General features: G+C 49.0%; 4 protein-coding genes across 4 annotated transcripts; 1 reads left to right on the plus strand and 3 right to left on the minus strand.

The window, feature by feature from the left end:
• Positions 1 to 687: 687 nt before the first annotated feature.
• Positions 688 to 1,956, minus strand: M430DRAFT_32909 (hypothetical protein). The gene is made up of 2 exons (XM_024866253.1): positions 1,090 to 1,956; positions 688 to 929 (listed from the first exon to the last, which is right to left on the minus strand). Exons 1-2 carry the CDS (start codon positions 1,553 to 1,555, stop codon positions 850 to 852), a joined length of 546 nt encoding a protein of 181 aa, XP_024723666.1. The 5' UTR covers positions 1,556 to 1,956; the 3' UTR covers positions 688 to 849.
• A 1,698-nt stretch (positions 1,957 to 3,654) lies between these two features.
• On the minus strand, positions 3,655 to 5,333 carry M430DRAFT_55895 (hypothetical protein; the record flags this gene model as incomplete). Its single annotated transcript, XM_024868569.1, has 3 exons — positions 3,655 to 4,449; positions 4,503 to 5,153; positions 5,292 to 5,333. 3 exons carry the CDS (start codon positions 5,331 to 5,333, stop codon positions 3,802 to 3,804), a joined length of 1,341 nt encoding a protein of 446 aa, XP_024723667.1. The 3' UTR covers positions 3,655 to 3,801.
• Positions 5,334 to 5,682: 349 nt separating this feature from the next.
• Positions 5,683 to 15,773, plus strand: M430DRAFT_133210 (hypothetical protein). The gene is made up of 2 exons (XM_024862285.1): positions 5,683 to 12,285; positions 12,334 to 15,773. The coding sequence occupies exons 1-2, from the start codon at positions 5,822 to 5,824 to the stop codon at positions 15,494 to 15,496; spliced, it is 9,627 nt and encodes a 3,208-aa protein (XP_024723668.1). The 5' UTR covers positions 5,683 to 5,821; the 3' UTR covers positions 15,497 to 15,773.
• On the minus strand, positions 15,757 to 18,094 carry M430DRAFT_133212 (hypothetical protein). The gene is made up of 4 exons (XM_024862286.1): positions 17,270 to 18,094; positions 17,046 to 17,215; positions 16,574 to 16,985; positions 15,757 to 16,514 (listed from the first exon to the last, which is right to left on the minus strand). The coding sequence occupies exons 1-4, from the start codon at positions 18,081 to 18,083 to the stop codon at positions 15,928 to 15,930; spliced, it is 1,983 nt and encodes a 660-aa protein (XP_024723669.1). The 5' UTR covers positions 18,084 to 18,094; the 3' UTR covers positions 15,757 to 15,927.
• Between the last annotated feature and the right edge of the window lie 1,363 nt (positions 18,095 to 19,457).

Below are 19,457 nucleotides of genomic sequence, written 5' to 3' on the forward strand. Positions count from 1 at the left end.
GAACTCACTGCGCACGACCAGCCTCTCCAGCCTCTAATGCCATACTCTTCTATACTGTTACAACCACGATCCGAAGAGCGAGAATTCTCTGGTAGCTTTCCCCTCGTCTCCTTGCAGCATTGTTGGGTTCATGTCAAAGTCATGACCTCTCAGAAGACGCGTGGGGCCAAGTGAGCTGGATTAGGTTCTCTCACACGGCGAGATACACCCAAGTGGTATGAATGCTGAACCAGATTTCTGGATTGCGGACTTGCATGAATTCTCTTATCATGCTGTGAACTTTACATCAGTGAGAGCTATTCCAGGATGCAGGAAACTCCGACATGCAAGTATTGGGAATCTGAAACCTAGTGGTAGGAGGAAATCACGAGGAAATATGCCCATTTCTTCAAGTTTTGTCGAGATATATTCTCGCGTTACATGCGTATCGGCACACCGTACTCGCCGGCAAGACTGTACATGCATCGAATGTCGGATCACCACGTAAAGTTACACAGGCAAGCCGCGTGGCTGCATCACATGCTGCTTGTCCTAATAACAACAGACAAGACACAAGAGTCCGATATACAAGAACTTTTTCTGGGCATTTTTTGGTAATTAAAAAGATAAGATAGAGAGGAATGTAGAACCCAAATGCCAGCCAGCATATTCGCTCTGGTCATTGCCCGCCCCCAACACCGACGCTAAAAATGAGCAACATAAACCTGGTATCATCCGCTTTCGAAATGTAATCCTCTGCTCCAGCTTCTTCCCTTTCGCATCCTGTTCCTTCCGCGGTATTATGATTCGTGGGATTTTATCCAATTCGATTCGATTTGGAGTATGGGTTGGTGAAGGGCAAGAGGAGAATCAAGGAAATAATCCGCCCCGGTGCGCTTCGATCTGAGCTTTTAACTCCTCGTTTAAGAGATCGAGACAGAGTCTCGGTGCTAGAATATCATTACAATCATTAGCCCGCATTTCCAATATTCCTCTCATCTCTCATCCTCGCCCAATACCTAATTCCCCCCTCCCCCTTCAAAAAAGAATATGCAAAATAGATAAACAGCGCAAAGGAAAGATAAGAAAAAAGGAAAACATAAAACTCACGCATGGGCACCTCATCAATCGAACACCCCCTCTCCAGCGCCTCGACTGCCGCCTCCAACCTCGCCGACTTATAACAATGATACTCCCTCTGCAAACTAATCATCCTCTCCCAGCACTCCTCATCGGTCTCCCTCCTCAGCTCGGGCACCGCGGCGATCGGGCCCGCGACGCGCGCGTGGAAGAAATCCGCGAAGCCGTGCAGCGTCGGCGGCGGCGTCGTGCTGTTGGTCCGCGAGATGGTGCGGCGGTGGTGGATGGTCGGGGTTTGGGGGAGGAGGGGCGCGAGGGGCGGGCTGCTTGTTGTGCTGGTGGAGATGGAGGGGTCGGTGGGGAGGGATGAGAGGGGCGTCGACCAGGTGGAGCTGTGGCCCGCTGTTGACGACGCTGATGATGGCTTCTCGAGGCGGAGAAAGGAGGGCAGGAAGTGGAGGGAGAAATTCGGATTTTTGGATGAGAGGAGAAGCATATTGTGTGGGTATGTACCGTATGTAAGTAAGGTATGTAATGCGTGGAAATAAATAAATAAATAAAATAGAAGTCGAGAGATAAGTCGTTGGGTCTGAGACTGAGACTTTCGGGGGCGTCAGGTCAGGATATAAAAAAAATGCAGGGCTGGGTCGAAGTCGTATGTAGTCGTAATCATCCAACACTCATCATCATCATCATCATCATCATCATCAACAACAACAACCAGCGTCAGCACCGCATCTTCCCCCTCTTTCCGTATTGGCCAAATAATAGATACCTTTTTCTTACTCAAAAAATAATGCGTGTAATAATAGACCGCTTCGACCTTCCTTTCCATATACAAACAAAAAGAAAAAAAGAACATCCGGACACACACGCCATCCTTTTATCCCCCTCCGCCCGCAGCCAAAAAAAAATCAAAAGGAAAGTCAAGGTCCGCATCTTCCGGGGTTTCTGGTCGAGATGCACCGGCATGACCAAGTGCCTTGCTCGCGTGGTGCGCGATCGCCACTCGGCATTGCGGTTTTGGGACCCGGTGGCCCGCTTCCCTTGACTGTTTTTGGGGGAGGAGGGGGGCCTTTTGGCCCGGGGAGGGGGGGAGGAACAAAGTGATGATGACATGGATCGGAGCGGATGATGATGAGGATTGATAGCTTTGGATTTTAACGTTATTATTCTATTATTCTCCGGGCGAGGTTCTTTTCTTTTCGGTGTTGATTAGCCAGGGCAGATAGGTATCGTACTATTGTTACTTGTGGACAGTAAGGTAAGGTAAGTTGGTTGATGTCTATATATCTATATATAGTACCCTACGGTAGGTTAACTTACTTGAGAAATCAGAACTCAACTTTCTTCCCTCGGGATCATCGATCCTCTTCTTACCTACAGTACCTACAGTACCTACCTACTTATCTAGACCGTCGCGTGAGTCAGGTACCCTCTCTCTCTTCCATTCATTTATATAAAAAAAACCAGCCATAACCCCTGCGCAAGTTCCCTCCTATTCCCATCCCATCCAATCCCTCCCCCTCTTCCTCTCTCTAAAAAAACCCCCAAGATCTTGAAAAGGAGATGGATCCTGGTACGTGAGGTGCAGGTTTCATTTCATTTTATCCAATTTTACTACTGAGTTATTTATTTATTTATTTTCTTGGTTGAAGGGGGGGAGGGAGGAGGGTGATGCAGACCGCGTCACGCACGCACTCGACTCTTCTGTGAGCTGCTGCGTGTGAGCGGTGAGTGAGCACGCGCTCCCGTCGTCGTGGATGCACGGGCAGCATCTTTTGAGACACCGTGCGTAGGTACCTAGGTACCTTAGGTATTGTAGGATAGAATTTCTGGTATGATCTCTAAATCCCCCTTTTTTTTAAAAAAAAGGCACATATAGATAAAGGATAGTTGCAAAGGTAAGATAAGATAAGGCAGGTAAGTAGGTAAGTAAAGTAGGTTCGCTCCGTGCGAGAATGAATGTCGAGCACCCTGACGGATACCTCACCTTCCTGCAAAATGCAAATCATGGACCCCTGAATAGGTAAGCACATAGGTTTTTTTCTGTTGATATATGAAACTGAAGTAAGTATTGAGATTGAATTGAACTTCGTCCTTTAGAAAACTAAGTAAGGTAAGTACAAGTTAGGTAATAGGGAGAGGGAGAGGGAGAGTCCTGCAGGTTGGGAAAAAGAGGGGTCAATATACAAGTAGGTACATGTACACTCAATGTACATGTCTCCTACTACATCTAGGTACTTATAGTAAGGTAGGTATTTCAGATAGTTGTATGTACCTGTACAGTATAGTAAGGTAGGTATTTCAGATAGTTGTATGTACCTGTACAGTATAGTAAGGTAGGTATTTCAGATAGTTGTATGTACCTGTACAGTATTGTACAGCTATCTATCTAGCTTCCCCACAAGGAGGTACGGAAAAGGGGGTGTTTCCGGTAAGCGAGGGGTCTGAGCTTGGTGGCTTCACGTGGTGGCTTCACGTGGCAAGGTTTCGGATGAAAGGTTTCGTCGGCTTGAAATTGCTTTGTTGAATTTTTTTTTACAATTATATTTTATTTTGCGATGGAATTGAACACGCAGGTAAGGTATTTTTCTATTAGGTGGCGGTGGTTGATGGATGGCTCGATAGGAGCTGGCTGGCTGGCTGGCATTTCTGAGCACGATGAAAGAATTAGGCGTTGGGGCTTGGTTGGGGTCGGGAGGGAATGGGATCATGCAAAAGGGACTGGCCGCACTTCCTTCAGTTCTTCTGTTCCTTGTCGTCTTGCTTGTCGCCTCCCTTCTCGCCTCCCTTCTCGTCTTTCTTATCGTCCCCCTTCTCCTCTTTTTTATCGTCTCCCTTCTCTTTCTTATCGTCTCCCTTCTCCTCTTTCTTGTCATCGCCCTTTTCGTCGTCCTTGCTCTCTGAGTCCTTCCCAGCCTTCTCCCCAGACTTATCCTTGTCCTGTTTTGCCTCTTCTCTCTTAGTCTGCTTAAACTTAGACTCATTCTTGGCCAGATCTTGTTGCTTCTTTATCTCGCGCGGGTCGGGCTCCGCCATGTTCCTGACATAGTCCGCCGGTCGCTTGAGTTGGGTCTCCGAGTCCACGATCCTTCCTCTTCCAATCAAGCTTACCAAAATAGAAGCACCGACGAAGAACGTCAGCACGAATCGGTACGTGGAGTACCAAGATGGGAACCACCCTCGGACCGTGGCTCGAGCGTCCGCGAGGTACATGAAAGTGAATGCCGCGAATTGTGTGATGAGAGCGGGTTCGGTGGGCAAGAACATTGTTGGCCATGCAAGTGCGGGTGCGAGAGCCCCGTACATGTACCTACGGTAGCTGTGGAAGCCACCATATCCGGCATACTCTAAGCCCCAGTGGACGGCTCCAAGGGAGGAGATAATCTGTTGGTTTCATCAGTTTACAATTAGTCCAAGCGTACGCGCTGGCAACCTACCACAGCACCATATCCGATCTGGACTGGGGTTATGAAATCAAGGATCTGATGTGCCGTCTCGGGCGAAAACAGAAGCCCCTGGCCAGCAGTGTGGGAACGGTTGATTTCGTCAGAGAGAAAAACTGTCGACAGAGAGGTGATGACATATGGAATAACACCTGCAATTCCAAAGTATAGCGGCTCCTTAGGAACTTCCTTGAGCCCAAATGTGTTTATGATTGTACGAAGATCTCCCTTTATCCCACCCATCATTACATCGTCTTCCTGCTTCCTACTCCCCTCAAACACTGGACGAATGGTGGATTGGGTTGAGACTTCTTGTGGATGAGGCTCAATCTTTCTTTGTGCATATTCCTTCTCCGCCTGCACGTCAATCTCGTCATATGGAGGCTCGGATTTCGTAGCATACAGCAGTGATGTCGTGGTTGGTCGGGAGAGGGTCAGGTGGTTTTGTGGGCGTTTACTATTCAAGTGGTAAAGAGGTGTGACATTTCGAAGCTTGACTGAAGTTGCAGTATAGCTTGACCTGGCAGAAGGAGCTTTCGCGAGGCTCTTTACGAGTGTCCGGGCGGCTGCAGAGCGGAACATGGTGTTTATCTGATAGCTGTTTGTACGGGAGCTTCCCCGCAGTCCGATTGCTTGTACTTGATGCTGAAAAGCTCAATTCACGTAGAGTAAAATAGGTCATAAAATCAATTGAAGGTTCAGATTAGATGGTACAGTGTAAGGCACTTCAAATGAAGGAAATTGGGGAGCTTGTTGAATTAGTAGCTCCCTACTGGTACTTACACCTACTTGTACTTGGAGGAGCTCATCCAGTTCCCAGCTCATGAATGAATTATGACGTAGTGGCCTTGGACCCGCCCACCATAGGAGTAGTGCAGTCGTGCTAGCGGGTCCAGGACAAGAGAACATGGAAATCTAGGGAGTGCTAGGGACACCTGTGTAGAAGGATTGGATGCAATCTCTGAGCAGGTGCATTATTTACATCCACTCCTTGTATAATCAAAAGTTTTTGCACTTCGAAGCAGGGGTTGAAGAATGGCCCGATTTTCCTGAGGCCAGCGTTATCGCTCGTTCTCCACGTAGCTTCGCGTTGTCCACGGCGGGGAACTTACGATTCAGCCTCTACTACCTACAAATCCCATCTTAACCCGCAAGACGATATCTCACCTTGTTCGAGAACACCCGCCACGAATTTCATGAACGTTATGGCCTGAATCACAAACGATACCCCTCGCTGATGCGACCGACCGACGACACCTCGAAAAGTTTGATCGATTGACCCCCTGCCAGGGTAACGGCAACGCGACACCACGATGTTGGAAGGACTCGTCGCATCGCTGCTCAACCGCTTCCTGGGCATGTACATAAGGAACTTCGATCCGGGACAACTGAAAGTCGGCATCTGGTCTGGAGATGTGAAGCTGCGGGATCTGGAATTGCGCAGGGAGGCTCTGGACCAGCTGAAGCTTCCAATAAATGTTGTGGAAGGACACCTGGGACAACTCACACTCAGGATCCCGTGGTCGAACCTGCGCGGGCAGCCAGTCCAGGTCTACATCGAAGATGTCTTTCTCCTCGCTGCGCCGAAGGAAGACGCTGAATGGGATGAGGAGGAGGAGGAGCGCCGGAGGCAGGCTCTCAAGATTGAGAAGCTGGACAGTGCTGAGATGCTGAAGGATCGCAGTCAAGAAGGCATGAGTCAGGAAGAGCAGCAAAAGAACCAAAGTTTCACCGACAGCCTGGTTACAAAAATCGTCGACAATCTCCAAATCACAGTCAAGAACATCCATCTTCGCTACGAAGACTCGATATCCGCCCCCGGCCACCCATTTGCCATTGGTCTGACGCTGGAAGAATTCAGCGCAATTAGCACGGATGGGGAATGGAAGCCAACATACATACAGAACTCCGCGGGGCCTACCCACAAACTTGCGACTCTCGGCGCGCTGGCTATATATTGGAACACGGATACCGATTTGCTGGGGACGGGTCGGCAGGCAGAGGTACCAGGCGCTGCCGTGGTGTCTTCACATGATGAAATGTTAGACAATTTCAAGGATATGATCGTTAAAGGGGAGGATCCAGAACAGGCCAACCATCAGTTCATTCTGAAGCCTGTTAACGGCCAGGCAAAAATCGAAATAGACAAGTCTGGAAAGGTTGATAGACCACACATGAAAGCTGGATTGGTATTTGATGAAATTGGAGTAGTGCTGGATGATCAGCAATACCGAGATGCTCTCATGTTAGTCGACTTATTCCACTACTTTATTCGTCACCAAGAGTACAAAAAACTGCAACCAAAAGGTGTCACACCTATGGAAGACCCAAGGGCATGGTTCAAGTTTGCAGGAAATGCGGTGTTGAGCAAGATCCACGATCGCAATCGTCGTTGGTCATGGGCTTTCTTCAAGGAGCGAAGAGATGACCGAATCCGTTATATTGAGCTCTTCAAGAAAAAGAAGAAGCAGACTGAGCAGTTAACACCCGAGGAAATAGAGGAGTTGAACAAGCTTGAGTGGAAGCTAAATTACGAAGACATGCGCTTCTGGAGATCTTTAGCTAGGAACCAGCTGAAGAAAGAGAACGTCGGAGTGAAGAAGGCGGAAACTGCAAAGCAGAAACAAGGCTGGATCGCTTGGGCTTGGGGCTCGAAACCCCAAGAAGAAGAAGACCCCGAAACCACGATGACTGAGGAACAACGCCAAGAGTTGTACGATGCCATCGACTGGGACGAAAAGACGGCTTTCGCCGAGTGTATAGATCTGCCAAAGGAGACAATCAAGTTGCAAATTGATGCGTCTCTCAACACGGGTAGCTTCACACTTAAGCGCGATCCTCATGAAAAAGTGGTAGAGGTAGTCAGTCTATATTTCGACGCTTTCCAAGCCAAGTTCCTTCAACGCCCAGACTCATTCTTGGCGGATATGAGCCTTGGTGGATTGAGAGTCAATGATGGCACGACTCCTAACAGCTTGTTCACTCAGATTGTGCGAGTCAAAGATGCACCAGATGAGCCAGGTCAGATTCAGCTTGATGACGAGAACGAGGATGTAGAGAATACCATCGAACCCTTCTTCCAGTTCCAATTTGAGAAGAACCCGTTGGATGGCGCTAGCGACATGGCTGTGACCGGGAAACTTAAGCCTCTTGAGATCATTTGGAATCCTAATTTCCTTGTGGCCATCATGCAGTTTTTCAAGCCTCCTGAGAGGCACATGGAGTCCATTGGAGCTCTCATGGAGAGTGCTGGCGCAACTGTGGAAGAGTTACGCCAGCAGACGAGAGTCGGTCTGGAGTTCGCATTAGAAGAGCACAAGACAATCAATGCGAAACTGGATCTTCAGGCTCCTCTGATCATCGTCCCCGAGAGCATAACCTCAAAATCGACAATTTGCTTGATTCTTGATGCTGGACACATCAGTGTAAACAGCGAGCTTGTCGACCAAGATACTATGAAGGATATCCAATCGAAACAAAAGCAGGCTTACACTGATGAGGACTACAAGCGACTAGAGTCATTGATGTATGACAAGTTCTTAGTCAAGCTTTCTTCTACGCAGCTTCTTATCGGCCCATCAATCGAGGAGACGAAGGCGCAACTGACGAAAAGAGACGAGTCACAGTCAATGCACGTTGTTGATAAGATCAACATGGACTTCATCCTCGAAACTTCGATTATTCCGAAGGCACCAAACCTGGCCAAGGTTCGAATATCAGGCAAGCTCCCTGTGTTGCATGCCTCGGTATCGGATAAGAAATATAAGAACTTGATGAGACTCATCGACGTGGCCTTGCCCAACTTAAATGAGGAAGAAGCGCCTGCGCAGAGCTCCGCGTCGGGGGCAGCCTTAGCGACGTCCCGATCGCGTGCTCAGAGTGTACAAAAAAAGTCTGACAAGAATCGTGATCGTCCTTCGTCTACGGCATTCCAATTCTCTACCTCTACTCAGGAAGCGATTATCCTGCAAGAGTCCGATAATGATGATGACGATGCAGAGTTCCAAGATGCACCGGAGGTGAAAGCCGACGAGAGCCTTAAGCTCCAACAGCGAAACTTCGAACTGAAATTTGAAGTTGAGCGTCTTCAGGGCTCGCTTTACAGAAGTGATCCGGAAGGTAGGAAGCCAGACCAGCTCCTCGTGGAATTGGTTGCTGAAAACTTCGGGTTGAACCTCTGCGTACGACCATACGACATGATAATCGAAACTTCATTGGAATCCGTAGTTATTGATGACTACGTGGAGAATCCTCCGGCGGAGTTCAAATCGATAGTGTCTTCTGGTGGCAAGGATTCTGATAAGAAGGATCTTATTCATGTGAAGATCATCAGAGTCAAGAAAGAATCATTGGAGTTCATGCCTAAGTATCAAGGGGTTGAACTCAATATCGACGTCGCCGTATCCACTATCAACCTGGTCGTCACCAGAAAGACTCTGCTTACGTTGTTGGATTTCATATTGGTAACCTTTACGAACGATGAGGCTGCTTCCCTTCCTGCAGCTGAGTCCCCATCCGAAGAGCTCATGGATGCCGAGAATATGGAATCAAGCTCTGAGCTGCAGCCACCGAAGTCTCCTGACTCTGGTTCGATTCGTATTAAGGTAGATCTGACGAGTATTGTCCTCATTCTTAACAACGATGGCATTCGATTAGCCACACTTTCTCTTAATCATGCGGATGTCGGTATCTTTCTCATGGGCAAGACGATGCGGATTGCTGCTAAGTTGGGAGATCTGTCATTACTGGACGATATTAATCAAGGGGCGTCGAGTGATTCGAATCTCCGGAAGTTGATAGAAATTCAAGGAGACGATTTGGCGGACTTCCGCTATGAGACATTTGATGCTCAGAGCGTCGACACCTATCCCGGGTACGATTCTTCGATCTTCCTCCGTGCAGGTTCCATAAAGTTGAACTTTCTGGAAGAGCCGTTCCGGAAGATCATCGACTTCCTGGTTAAGTTCGGTAAGATGCAAGCTATCTTCAACGCAGCCCGACAAGCGGCTGCAAACCAGGCTTCCCAAATTCAAAACGCTGGCCGTGTAAAGTTCGACATCAACATTTCGACTCCCATCGTGGTATTCCCTGGAGTTATGCTTCCTGGCCGTCCAAAGCGGGATTTGGTGACGGCTTACCTGGGAGAGATTTATGCGGAGAATAAGTTCGTGCCCTTGGATGACTCGAAGGATTCCCAAATTGCAATGCAACTATCCGCTGGCATTAGGAACATCCGAATGACCTCCTACTTCCATTACCCAGAGGACGAGTCCGAAGAATTGGAGCTCATTGATAAGGTGGATCTTGGCTTCAAAATGACCTATGCGGAGCATACCCCGGGCGCGAAGAGACCCGACATGGAAATAGAGGGCAGCATGACCGATTTCAACTTGCGAATAACTCAGATTCAACTGAAATTCCTATTGCAACTAGCGAAATCGGTCCCTGCAGCATTTGCAGTTAATCAGGACGAGGATGAACAACAGGCTATTGAGGATGTACCAAAAGAAACTCGGAGGGAAGCAAAGAGACTCGCTCCTGCGGAATCAAAAGAACCCCCCGAGGATGGTACACTTGTTGATCTAGGCCCTGAACTGGGAGTCGACTCTAGTATCTGGACCAAACTCGACCTTGCCTTCCATGTTCACACAATTGGTCTGGAATTGGTACTGGCAGACGAAGATGAACCAGTCGGTGATATCGAGGCCTCTAGTTTGTCTAAATTTTCATTGGATGACACGAAGGTGAAGCTGCGCATGATGACTGATGGATCACTTGAATCGGAGCTATTGATTCAGTCCTTCACGATCCAAGATAGCAGAAAGCGAGAGACCAACAAATTCCGAAAGATCATGACGTCCTCAAATAAGGACGTCCAGCAGTTCATGGCCAGCGTTAGTATCTCTGGCGGAAAGGAGCGCAACCTGATTGCCATGGTTGCTGTTGATAGCCCTCGTGTCATTTTCGCTCTCGACTACATCTTCGCAATACAGTCCTTTATCGCAGGCGGTTTTGCTGTTGACGAACCTGTAATCGTGGAAGACGATGAAAGCATGCTTGAGTCTGGAGATGGCTCAGAGACCGATTCAACACGTACTACGCGACTGAGCAGGCAAGAATCAGGACAATCCAAATCGGTCACCACTACACGTAGCCAGGGTTCCAGTCAGCCAGAAGAATCATCGATGACCATCGCCTTTAGGGTCAATGTGGTCGAAGCTCAAATCATCTTAATCGCAAACCCTCTCAGTAGCAGCTCCGAAGCTATCGTACTCGGGACTAAACAAATTCTCATGTCAAAACAACATGCTCTAACGCTTCAGGTCTCACAGATGGGCATGTTCCTCTGCCGAATGGACCGCTTTGAGGACAGCCGGTTGAGAATCATTGATGATTTCTCTTTGCAGATGTCTACCGATAGCTCAAAACCAAATATGACCAGCGTCTACATCGATGTAGAGCCACTTGTACTCCGGTTGTCCCTTCGCGATATTCTTCTGGCCCTCCAGATTTTCAGCAAAGCCTCTGAGCTCTCTGGACATGAAGATGAGCACCACGTTTCTGCTTCAGATGAGAAAGCAGCGCAACTTGCGCGGCGCGGCACTTCGGATCTCAAACGGCGAACAGCAAGTGGTAAGGGTATAACGACGACGAAGAAGAGCAAGGCCCAAACGGCTACTTCTGGCCGTGCGAATGGTAGTCTGTCAGGAAAGGAGACCGTGCAGCACCATGAGGAGCTTACTGCTACATTGGAAGGCATGAGAGTCATCTTGATTGGCGATCTACATGAATTACCAATCCTTGATCTCAGCGTTAAAGGTTTCACTGCAAGAGCCACTGATTGGACAAGTAGCATGAGAGCGGACACCAACATTGATATGTTTGTCAACGTATATAACTTTTCCAAGTCTGCGTGGGAGCCTCTCATCGAGCCTTGGCAAATGGGACTCCAGATCTCGAAGGAGCCAAATCCGGATCGTCTGTCCATTGACTTTACATCACAAAAAATGCTAGAAGTCACGGTCACATCAGCTACAATTGCCCTTGCTTCCAAATCGGCGCAATTCTTGACCCAGAAAGATGATGTTCTTTCGAAGCCACGGGGAGCAGATGCACCGTATCGGATCCGAAATTACACAGGATTTGATATCAATGTCTGGGCAGATATTCCCGACGAGGAAAACGAAATGTCTGCAAGACTCGAAGATGGCGAGGAAGCTCCTTGGCGATTCGAGGATTGGGAGAAGATGCGTGAGAATTTGTCTCCAGAAAACAACTCCGGGATTGTGGGTGTCAGGCTTGAGGGCAGTGGGTTCGATAGCATCAACAGGATCCCGATCAACCGCGAAGGCGAAGCTCTTTATAGTCTTCGGCCTCGTAAAGATCAAGTCCTCCACCGTCTCCTGGTTGAGGTCACCCTTGGTGCAGACAATGTCAAGTACATCACCTTCCGCTCGCCCCTCTTAGTTGAGAACAAGACTCAGATTCCTGTGGAATTGGGTGTTTTCGATGCTCAAGAAGGGCATCTGCTCAAAATTGAGAAAATCGCACCAGGCGAAAGCCGACCTGCTCCTGTAGGCGCAGCCTTCCTGAAATCTTTATTAGTCAGGCCAGATCAAGGATTTGGTTATGGATGGTGCACTGAACCATTATGGTGGAGGGATCTTCTCCACAGGCCGACAAAGACTATAACGTGCACGGGCGAGAATGATAGACAGACGCCTCCATTCTACTTCCAAATGCATGCCAATTATGACAAGACCAATCCACTCACAAGGTAAGGATACTTGAAGTCTTTTGGGAGTTTCTGCTAACATACTCATAGTATTTATCCATACATGAGAATACGTCTCTCTGCGCCGGTGGAGCTCGAGAACCTACTACCTTACGATTTCAAATACCGCATTTATGATAAGAACACCAGAAAAGATTGGACGAACTTCCTCCGAAAAGGAGGTCTCAGTCCTGTTCACGTGGTCGAGTTATCGCATCTTCTGTTGTTAAGCATCGATATGCAGGACACGGTCTTCAAAGCAAGCGAGTTCGCTATTATTAATTCAAACAACCAGGAAGATTTCCGTAAAGAGTCACTTCTCGTTTGCAAGGATAGCGAGGGGCTTGCGCTTAATCTCAGACTTCACTACTTCAAAATCCCCGACAGTGGCGGCGCCTTCCGAGTTACTGTCTACAGTCCCTATGTGATTCTGAACAAGACTGGATTGGAGATAAACATCAAGGCCAAGTCGCTTCTCCAGAATGCTAGGACAGCCGCCGGTCAAGGGTTCCACACAGATTCCGCAGACGCAGTGAGACATAAGGCTCGTCCCTACATGTTCGCTTATGGGGCAGACGATCAGCGAAACAGGGCTCTCTTGAAGGTTGGCGAGTCAAGCTGGAGTAAACCTCAAAGTTTTGATGCTATCGGAAGCACTTTTGACGTTATACTTCCATCCTCTTCCAATAAGACCGAGATTCATATCGGAATCACTGTCGAACCTGGGGAAGGAAAATACCAGATGACCAAGGTTGTTACTCTCGCTCCACGATTTATCCTAAAGAACCAGATGAACGAAGAAATCAACGTCAGAGAGCCTGGATCTTCTGAGCTTTTCACTCTCAAGCCAAAAGCTCTGGAGCCGTTACACTTCCTTCAGAAGACTGAAGTAAAGCAGCTGTCCCTCTGCTTTCCTGGAGTGAACAACCAATGGTCTTCTCCATTCAACATTTCGGACCTTGGATCAACGCACGTTAAGCTTGCAAAGGCTGGTCAACGACAAAAGCTCATAAAGGTTGAAATCCTGATGGAGAACGCCACTATTTTCCTGCATATCAGTGCTGAGACTAAAAACTGGCCATTCTCTATGCGCAATGAAAGCGATACCGAATTCATGTTCTTCCAGGCCAATCCGAATATTGACGATGAGGACGTAGAAGATCGCAGTGGCTGGCGCCCGATCCGTTATCGACTGCCTCCGAGAAGCATCATGCCTTATGCATGGGATTACCCTGCTGCCAAAAATAAGGAGTTGATCATCAACGCGAATGGGCGAGAGAGACATATCAAGCTTGCAGAGATCGGTAATCTCATTCCTATGAAGATACCAGCCTCAAAAGACCCAACTTGCAGAGAGTCAAAAATCATCGATCTCAATGTGGCAACTGATGGTCCTACACAGACTCTCATTTTGTCGAATTACAAAGCCTCGATGAGTCTGTATAAGCAGAAGACGCGGTCCGAGTCTTCAACAAGTGTTGCTGGCGGCTTTGTCGTCAAAGAACAGGATACGAATGTCACGTTCCAGGCACAGGTCAAGCTTGCTGGCTTTGGAATCTCATTGATCAATACTCAGCCGAGAGAACTTGCTTACATTACCTTCCGAGATATTTCACTCAAATACACGGAATCTCCACTCTTCCAGACAGTCACGACGTCCATAAAATGGGTACAGATCGACAATCAGCTCTACGGTGGCATTTTCCCCATGATTTTGTACCCCAGCGTTGTGCCGAAGAACACTAGGGAAACTGAGACGCATCCTTGTATCCATGCCATGGTTACTCGTGTCAAAGATGATTCTTATGGCGTGCTCTATATCAAATATGCGACTATGCTCTTGCAGCAGATGACATTGGAAATTGACGAGGACTTTGTCTACGCTCTGTTAGAGTTCTCGAAAGTTCCGGGGGCTAGCTGGTCAGAAACACATGAAGGAGTTCTGTGCGACGAAAGCTTGGATATCCCCGAACCAAAACAGGAGCAGCAAGGTCAAGATATTTACTTTGAGCTGCTAAACATTCAGCCTATGCAACTCGACCTATCCTTCGTTCGCACCGAACGAGTCAACGTCGAGGATAAGACATCATCGAAGAACCCATTGATGTTCTTTTTGAACATCTTAACTATGGCTATCGGCAATATTAATGATGCCCCAGTCCGTCTCAATTCATTGATGTTGGAGAATGCTCGAGTATCATCATCCATCCTAACGCAGAATATCTCGAATCATTATTCACAAGAGGCATTGTATCAAGTACACAAGATTTTGGGCTCTGCAGATTTTCTTGGTAACCCTGTCGGTCTCTTCAATAACCTTAGTTCGGGAGTCGCAGATATCTTCTATGAACCATACCAAGGATTCATCATGTCCGACAAGCCTGAAGCCCTGGGGGTGGGCATTGCAAAAGGCGCCACCAGCTTCGTTAAGAAGTCCGTCTTCGGTGTATCGGATAGCGTATCAAAGATGACGGGTAGTATCGCCAAAGGTCTCGCCGAAGCCACGATGGACAAGCAATTCCAAGATCGACGACGGATGACACGATCACGGAATCGACCAAAGCACGCACTCTACGGTGTCACAGCGGGCGCGAATTCCTTTGCAACCAGTCTCGCCAGCGGTATTGGAGGATTGGCGCGGAAACCCCTCGAAGGCGCAGAGCAAGAAGGCGTAGCAGGATTCTTCAAGGGTGTCGGCAAAGGGGTCCTCGGCCTCGCCACCAAACCAGCAATTGGAGTATTTGATCTCGCCTCCAATGTCAGCGAAGGCATCCGAAATACAACGACAGTCTTTGATTCTGATGGCCTCGACCGTGTCCGTCTCGCCCGCTTCATTGACACGGATGGGATCGTGCGCCCGTACTCGCAGCGCGAGGCCCTGGGGCAATTCTGGCTGAAGCAACTGGACAATGGAAAATACTTCAACGAGCAATACATTGCGCACCTCGAGCTCCCGCGCGAAGACGTCGTCTTCATGCTTACCTATGCTCGCATCATGCTCATCAAGAGCAAGAAGCTGACGAGCGAGTGGGACATCCCACTAAACGAGGTCCAGACCATCAGCAAGGAGCGCACAGGCCTGAGCCTGACTCTGAGGGGCGGCACCAACGGTCCCTTCATCCCCGTGGCGGAGGTCAGCTCGCGGAACTTCCTGTACAGGAAGATCGGTATCGCGGTGGGAGAGTTTAATAAGAAGTATAAGGCGACAGAGTAGAGAGAGAGGTTTCATCAAAGAGTACATACATACATGAACTTGCATTAGTGACGGGTGGGGTGGAATAGAATAGCATAACGAACATCCGAAATAGCAACCCTCGAGTTTTTTTTTTTCCTCTCTTCATTAGGGGAGGACGTTTTTTATGTTCATATTCATGATTTTCTTTTGGGCGAGGGGTAGAAAGAATACCAATTTGTTGAACTTGCATTGCTAGGAATGGGGCAAAACTGTTTATTTATTGGTTAGGCATTGGGATCATTCAGTTCAATTCAATTCAATTCAATTCATCTATATACATAAAACCAAGGAGGCCCTTATTATACGTGCCCGTGCCCATCATTCATTCAATCATTCACTCATTCCGCTAGCATTAAATCGTTACGAAGCATCCTAAAAAGGCGATGTTTGTTCCACTCTCCCCACATCAATCAAGGCAAAGACAAGAAATACGGCAACATCTTCAAAAAATTCGGGGTGCCTAGTCCCGTGACCGGATCCCAGCCTTCGACCGCGGTGAAGCCGGGCGTGCCACAGCCCTGGTTCCCACCGGCCGTGATATCGTTCATGATACCGGGGTTCGCGTACAGGGCCGGATTGAGGAAGCCGAGACTGCTCTTGCCGACATCCATGCGTGCGGCGTTGAGGAGGGTGATGACGGAGCCGAAGGTCGGGGAGGAGGCGCTGGTGCCGTAGACGTAGCTGAAGGCGGAGTCGATGGCGATAACGTAGTTGACGCCGTTGGCGGCAACGTCGGGGAAGCCGCGCGAGGTTTGCGAGGTGTTGTAGCGGTCTGGGCCGTAGGGCGGTGCGTGCGAGGCAAAGTAGCTCTTGACGGCGCTGGCTTGGTAGGAGGGCATGCTGAAGACGTTGGAGAAGCCGCCGCCGGAGTAGATGACGCTCTCGGCGGCTTCTTCAGGTTGGGTTACAGTGGCGCCGGGCTTGACTTGCGTCGCGCCTACGGAGGTGATGTAGGGGCAGGTGCCGGGGAATGAGGGGTTGAACATGCCGGAGGTTCCTATGTTAAAGAATCAGCTTCTATGTCTGAGAACTCTGTTTTGAGATGTTGGATCTTACCGTTGTTGTATGCGCCGGTGGTAGTGTCGATGCACTGTCCTCCATTACCCGCAACACCGTAATCACCTGACGAGTACAGGAAAGTGATGCCTTGAAGACCAAGCTTCAGGTATTCATTACACTGGCGTATCTCATAGAAGGGTGTGAGATCGGCTTCGTTGTAGGCGTACGAGGTAGAGATAACCTTGCTGGCTGTGAAACCACCACAGTCCTCGGGACCCTGGTATCCACCATAGGGGTCAGGATAGACTGAATCTTGAGTGGCATCATCGCCTCCCTCATAGGTACAATAGCTACTATCGAGGGCGTCAAGAAAATTGTTGAAAGATGCGCCTTCGACGGAGTCTCCAGTCTGGTAAAGAGTTACAGTTTGCGGGTATACCAGGGACATGGCGTATTCGAGATCCAGGTCCTAAAATTGCAGGATTAGCCCATATATTCTTGAGCCCCAGACCATAAGGTAGTAACTTACAGATTCTCCATTGTAACCAAAATCTTCCACCTCGGTCTGAAGGTATCCGCCGTCAATTGACTCAAATGTCGGCCTCTTACCAACCAGTGCAGGAGAGAAGTTGCGGAAGAACATATCCAAATCATCTGGGAGGTATGCTTGCGGGGTATATTCGACAATACCATATGAGTCTGCCACTCATTAGCAGTAATTCAGCGGTTAATTTAATATGAAGGTAGGCCCACTATTGGGATGCGCTGGGAAGTCCTCTGGTATCAAGTATAAAGCTCGAAGGCAGCTGGGAACAATTGAGACATCGCAGTTTTCCAATTCAGTCAACACGGTGGAAAATGGAATGTTAGCTCCTTTTTTTGGCAGAGATGCATCCCCTGGGGAACCAATCGCATGTGCACTTCCTGGTTGAACATCGTGACCGATGGCCGAAGTTTGACGTTTGACAATATCAATCTCACGTTCATCTAGAGCACGTCTCTTCTTCGGGGCCTGGATCTTTGCGTCGAAGTGAAGGGTAGGGGTGATAAAGTCAACGTGTCTCTGGATATCCTCTGGGATGCTGTACTCATCGCAAGCAACGTGAGCCTGGCCAGTCTGGCTGTGCGTGTATCGATAATATTTTGTTTTGAGAAGTGCTTCAGCTTCCTCAACGGTGACTTCAGCATGAAGCCAGTTGAGACTCTGGGATTGCTTAACGCGGTCTGGCACGATTCCTGCCTCAAGTAGCCATTGGGTGACGGCTGCTACTGTCTCATCGCTAGGTGCGAACGTCTCGGCAACTTGTTTAGATGTCCAGTGCTTTCCAAAATTAGGTGAATCTGGGTGGGAGACATCCATCAAGAATTCTTCAGCCCTGTCGAGATTGCTCTGGGTGAGTGCAATTCGCAGTGGCAGTACAGCATCGCTGCTGAGTTTGGTGCTTCTCCTCCAATTGGCGGGCAGTCGACTTCTACGCTCATGTACAACATGGCGCCTTGAATGGGCCGTCGGGGCGGCAATTGCGCCGGCCAAAAGACCACAAACAGCAAGAAGTGAGAAACGCATGGTGATGATGGTGAAAGTCAGCGTCGCCTGGATGTCTCCATGCAGCGGCCAGCGCCGATTTATATATGCTACATACGGACTTGAACATAGCAGCAGATGGGCCGGAGGCTTATCAGGTAATCACATACCTTCCCCAATTGGAAGAATGATTGCAAGCACGCCGTCAACGGTTAGGCCTGGACGAGACGGAAGGTTATCGTAGTATCGTGGAAGACAAGGCTGGGACTCTAGACTCAGGGTCCAGAGCTCTACGATCACGGTGCCTTGCACGTATAGGGGAGGCAGGCGGCCGGTTCGCCAGACCCTGCGGTGGAGTTGCATATCGTGGATTTCCTCCAATCATGAATTTCCCACGGGATGTTTGCAACTTTGCAAGCCGGGATTTGGGCAATGATCAACCTGCTGAATGACGTCTAGAGTAGACGCGCGATTATGCGATGTGCGATAAGAGACTTCCGGTTGAAGTCTTGAAGATAATCGAGACGGGCAGAAGACCCTGCATACCCCAGTCCACAATATACAACATGTCGACGCTAAGGCCATTTTAAGGTCAACGCCGGCGTAGCGGCTCTGCCCGTCCGACGCCTCCGGTTTAACGACCTTCCAACTTGCCTGCCTTCCTATTTGATCGTCTCGGCGGACTTCCGAAGAGGGAGCTGGGTTGGGGAATCCTGTACGGATTAGGATATACAGAGTTGTATGGAGCAATAATGGGTAACCGTCTGCTCCGTGCTCACGGCTCGCTTGCAGCTGGCCGTCGATGTCCTTTCATCCTTGCCAACGAAGGAGGCGATGACATACCCGGGGCAATTCATGATTATGATCCATCCTGAAAATAGTCGAAGACCCCTGAGGCTGTTGAAGGGTTGCACTCTTGCCCGTTCAATTGGACTCCGCCCACTGGTTCTGGAATACTAGCACCTGCCACTATTCGATAAGCCTCAACCACGGACTCTGAGGTCAAGAAGAGCATGGGTGGTTGGGGTGGCTGGATTCCTAATTTGATGCCCAGGGCTCTCGAGTTAAGACTCCTTAGTACTCAATTGAGCCTTGAGACTACTCAAATACTCAGTCTCGACGACGATGATAGCGGGAATGCCATGCCTTGGCCAAGAATCTGTGGACCATGCGCTTGCGGCTTGGATGCTTGAGGCTTGGGGTCTGAGCTCTCTCCGAGGCGAGATTACTAGTCTCAATGCTCCGCGACATGAAGAAACGCAGAAAGCAAACAGATACTGTATCGATTATCAAGAGAGATAGGGCGGAAGATTGATAGGGCATCCCACCCATGTAGAGTGAGGGAGGTAACTACCTACTCCATGCAGATAGTGATACTGTACTGTGATATAGGTGGGGTTTGGGTGTTGAGCTTCA

The sequence above is a fragment of the Amorphotheca resinae genome (assembly GCF_003019875.1).
Source record: "Amorphotheca resinae ATCC 22711 unplaced genomic scaffold M430scaffold_2, whole genome shotgun sequence".
In the NCBI taxonomy this organism is placed as follows: Eukaryota; Fungi; Ascomycota; class Leotiomycetes; order Helotiales; family Amorphothecaceae; genus Amorphotheca; species Amorphotheca resinae.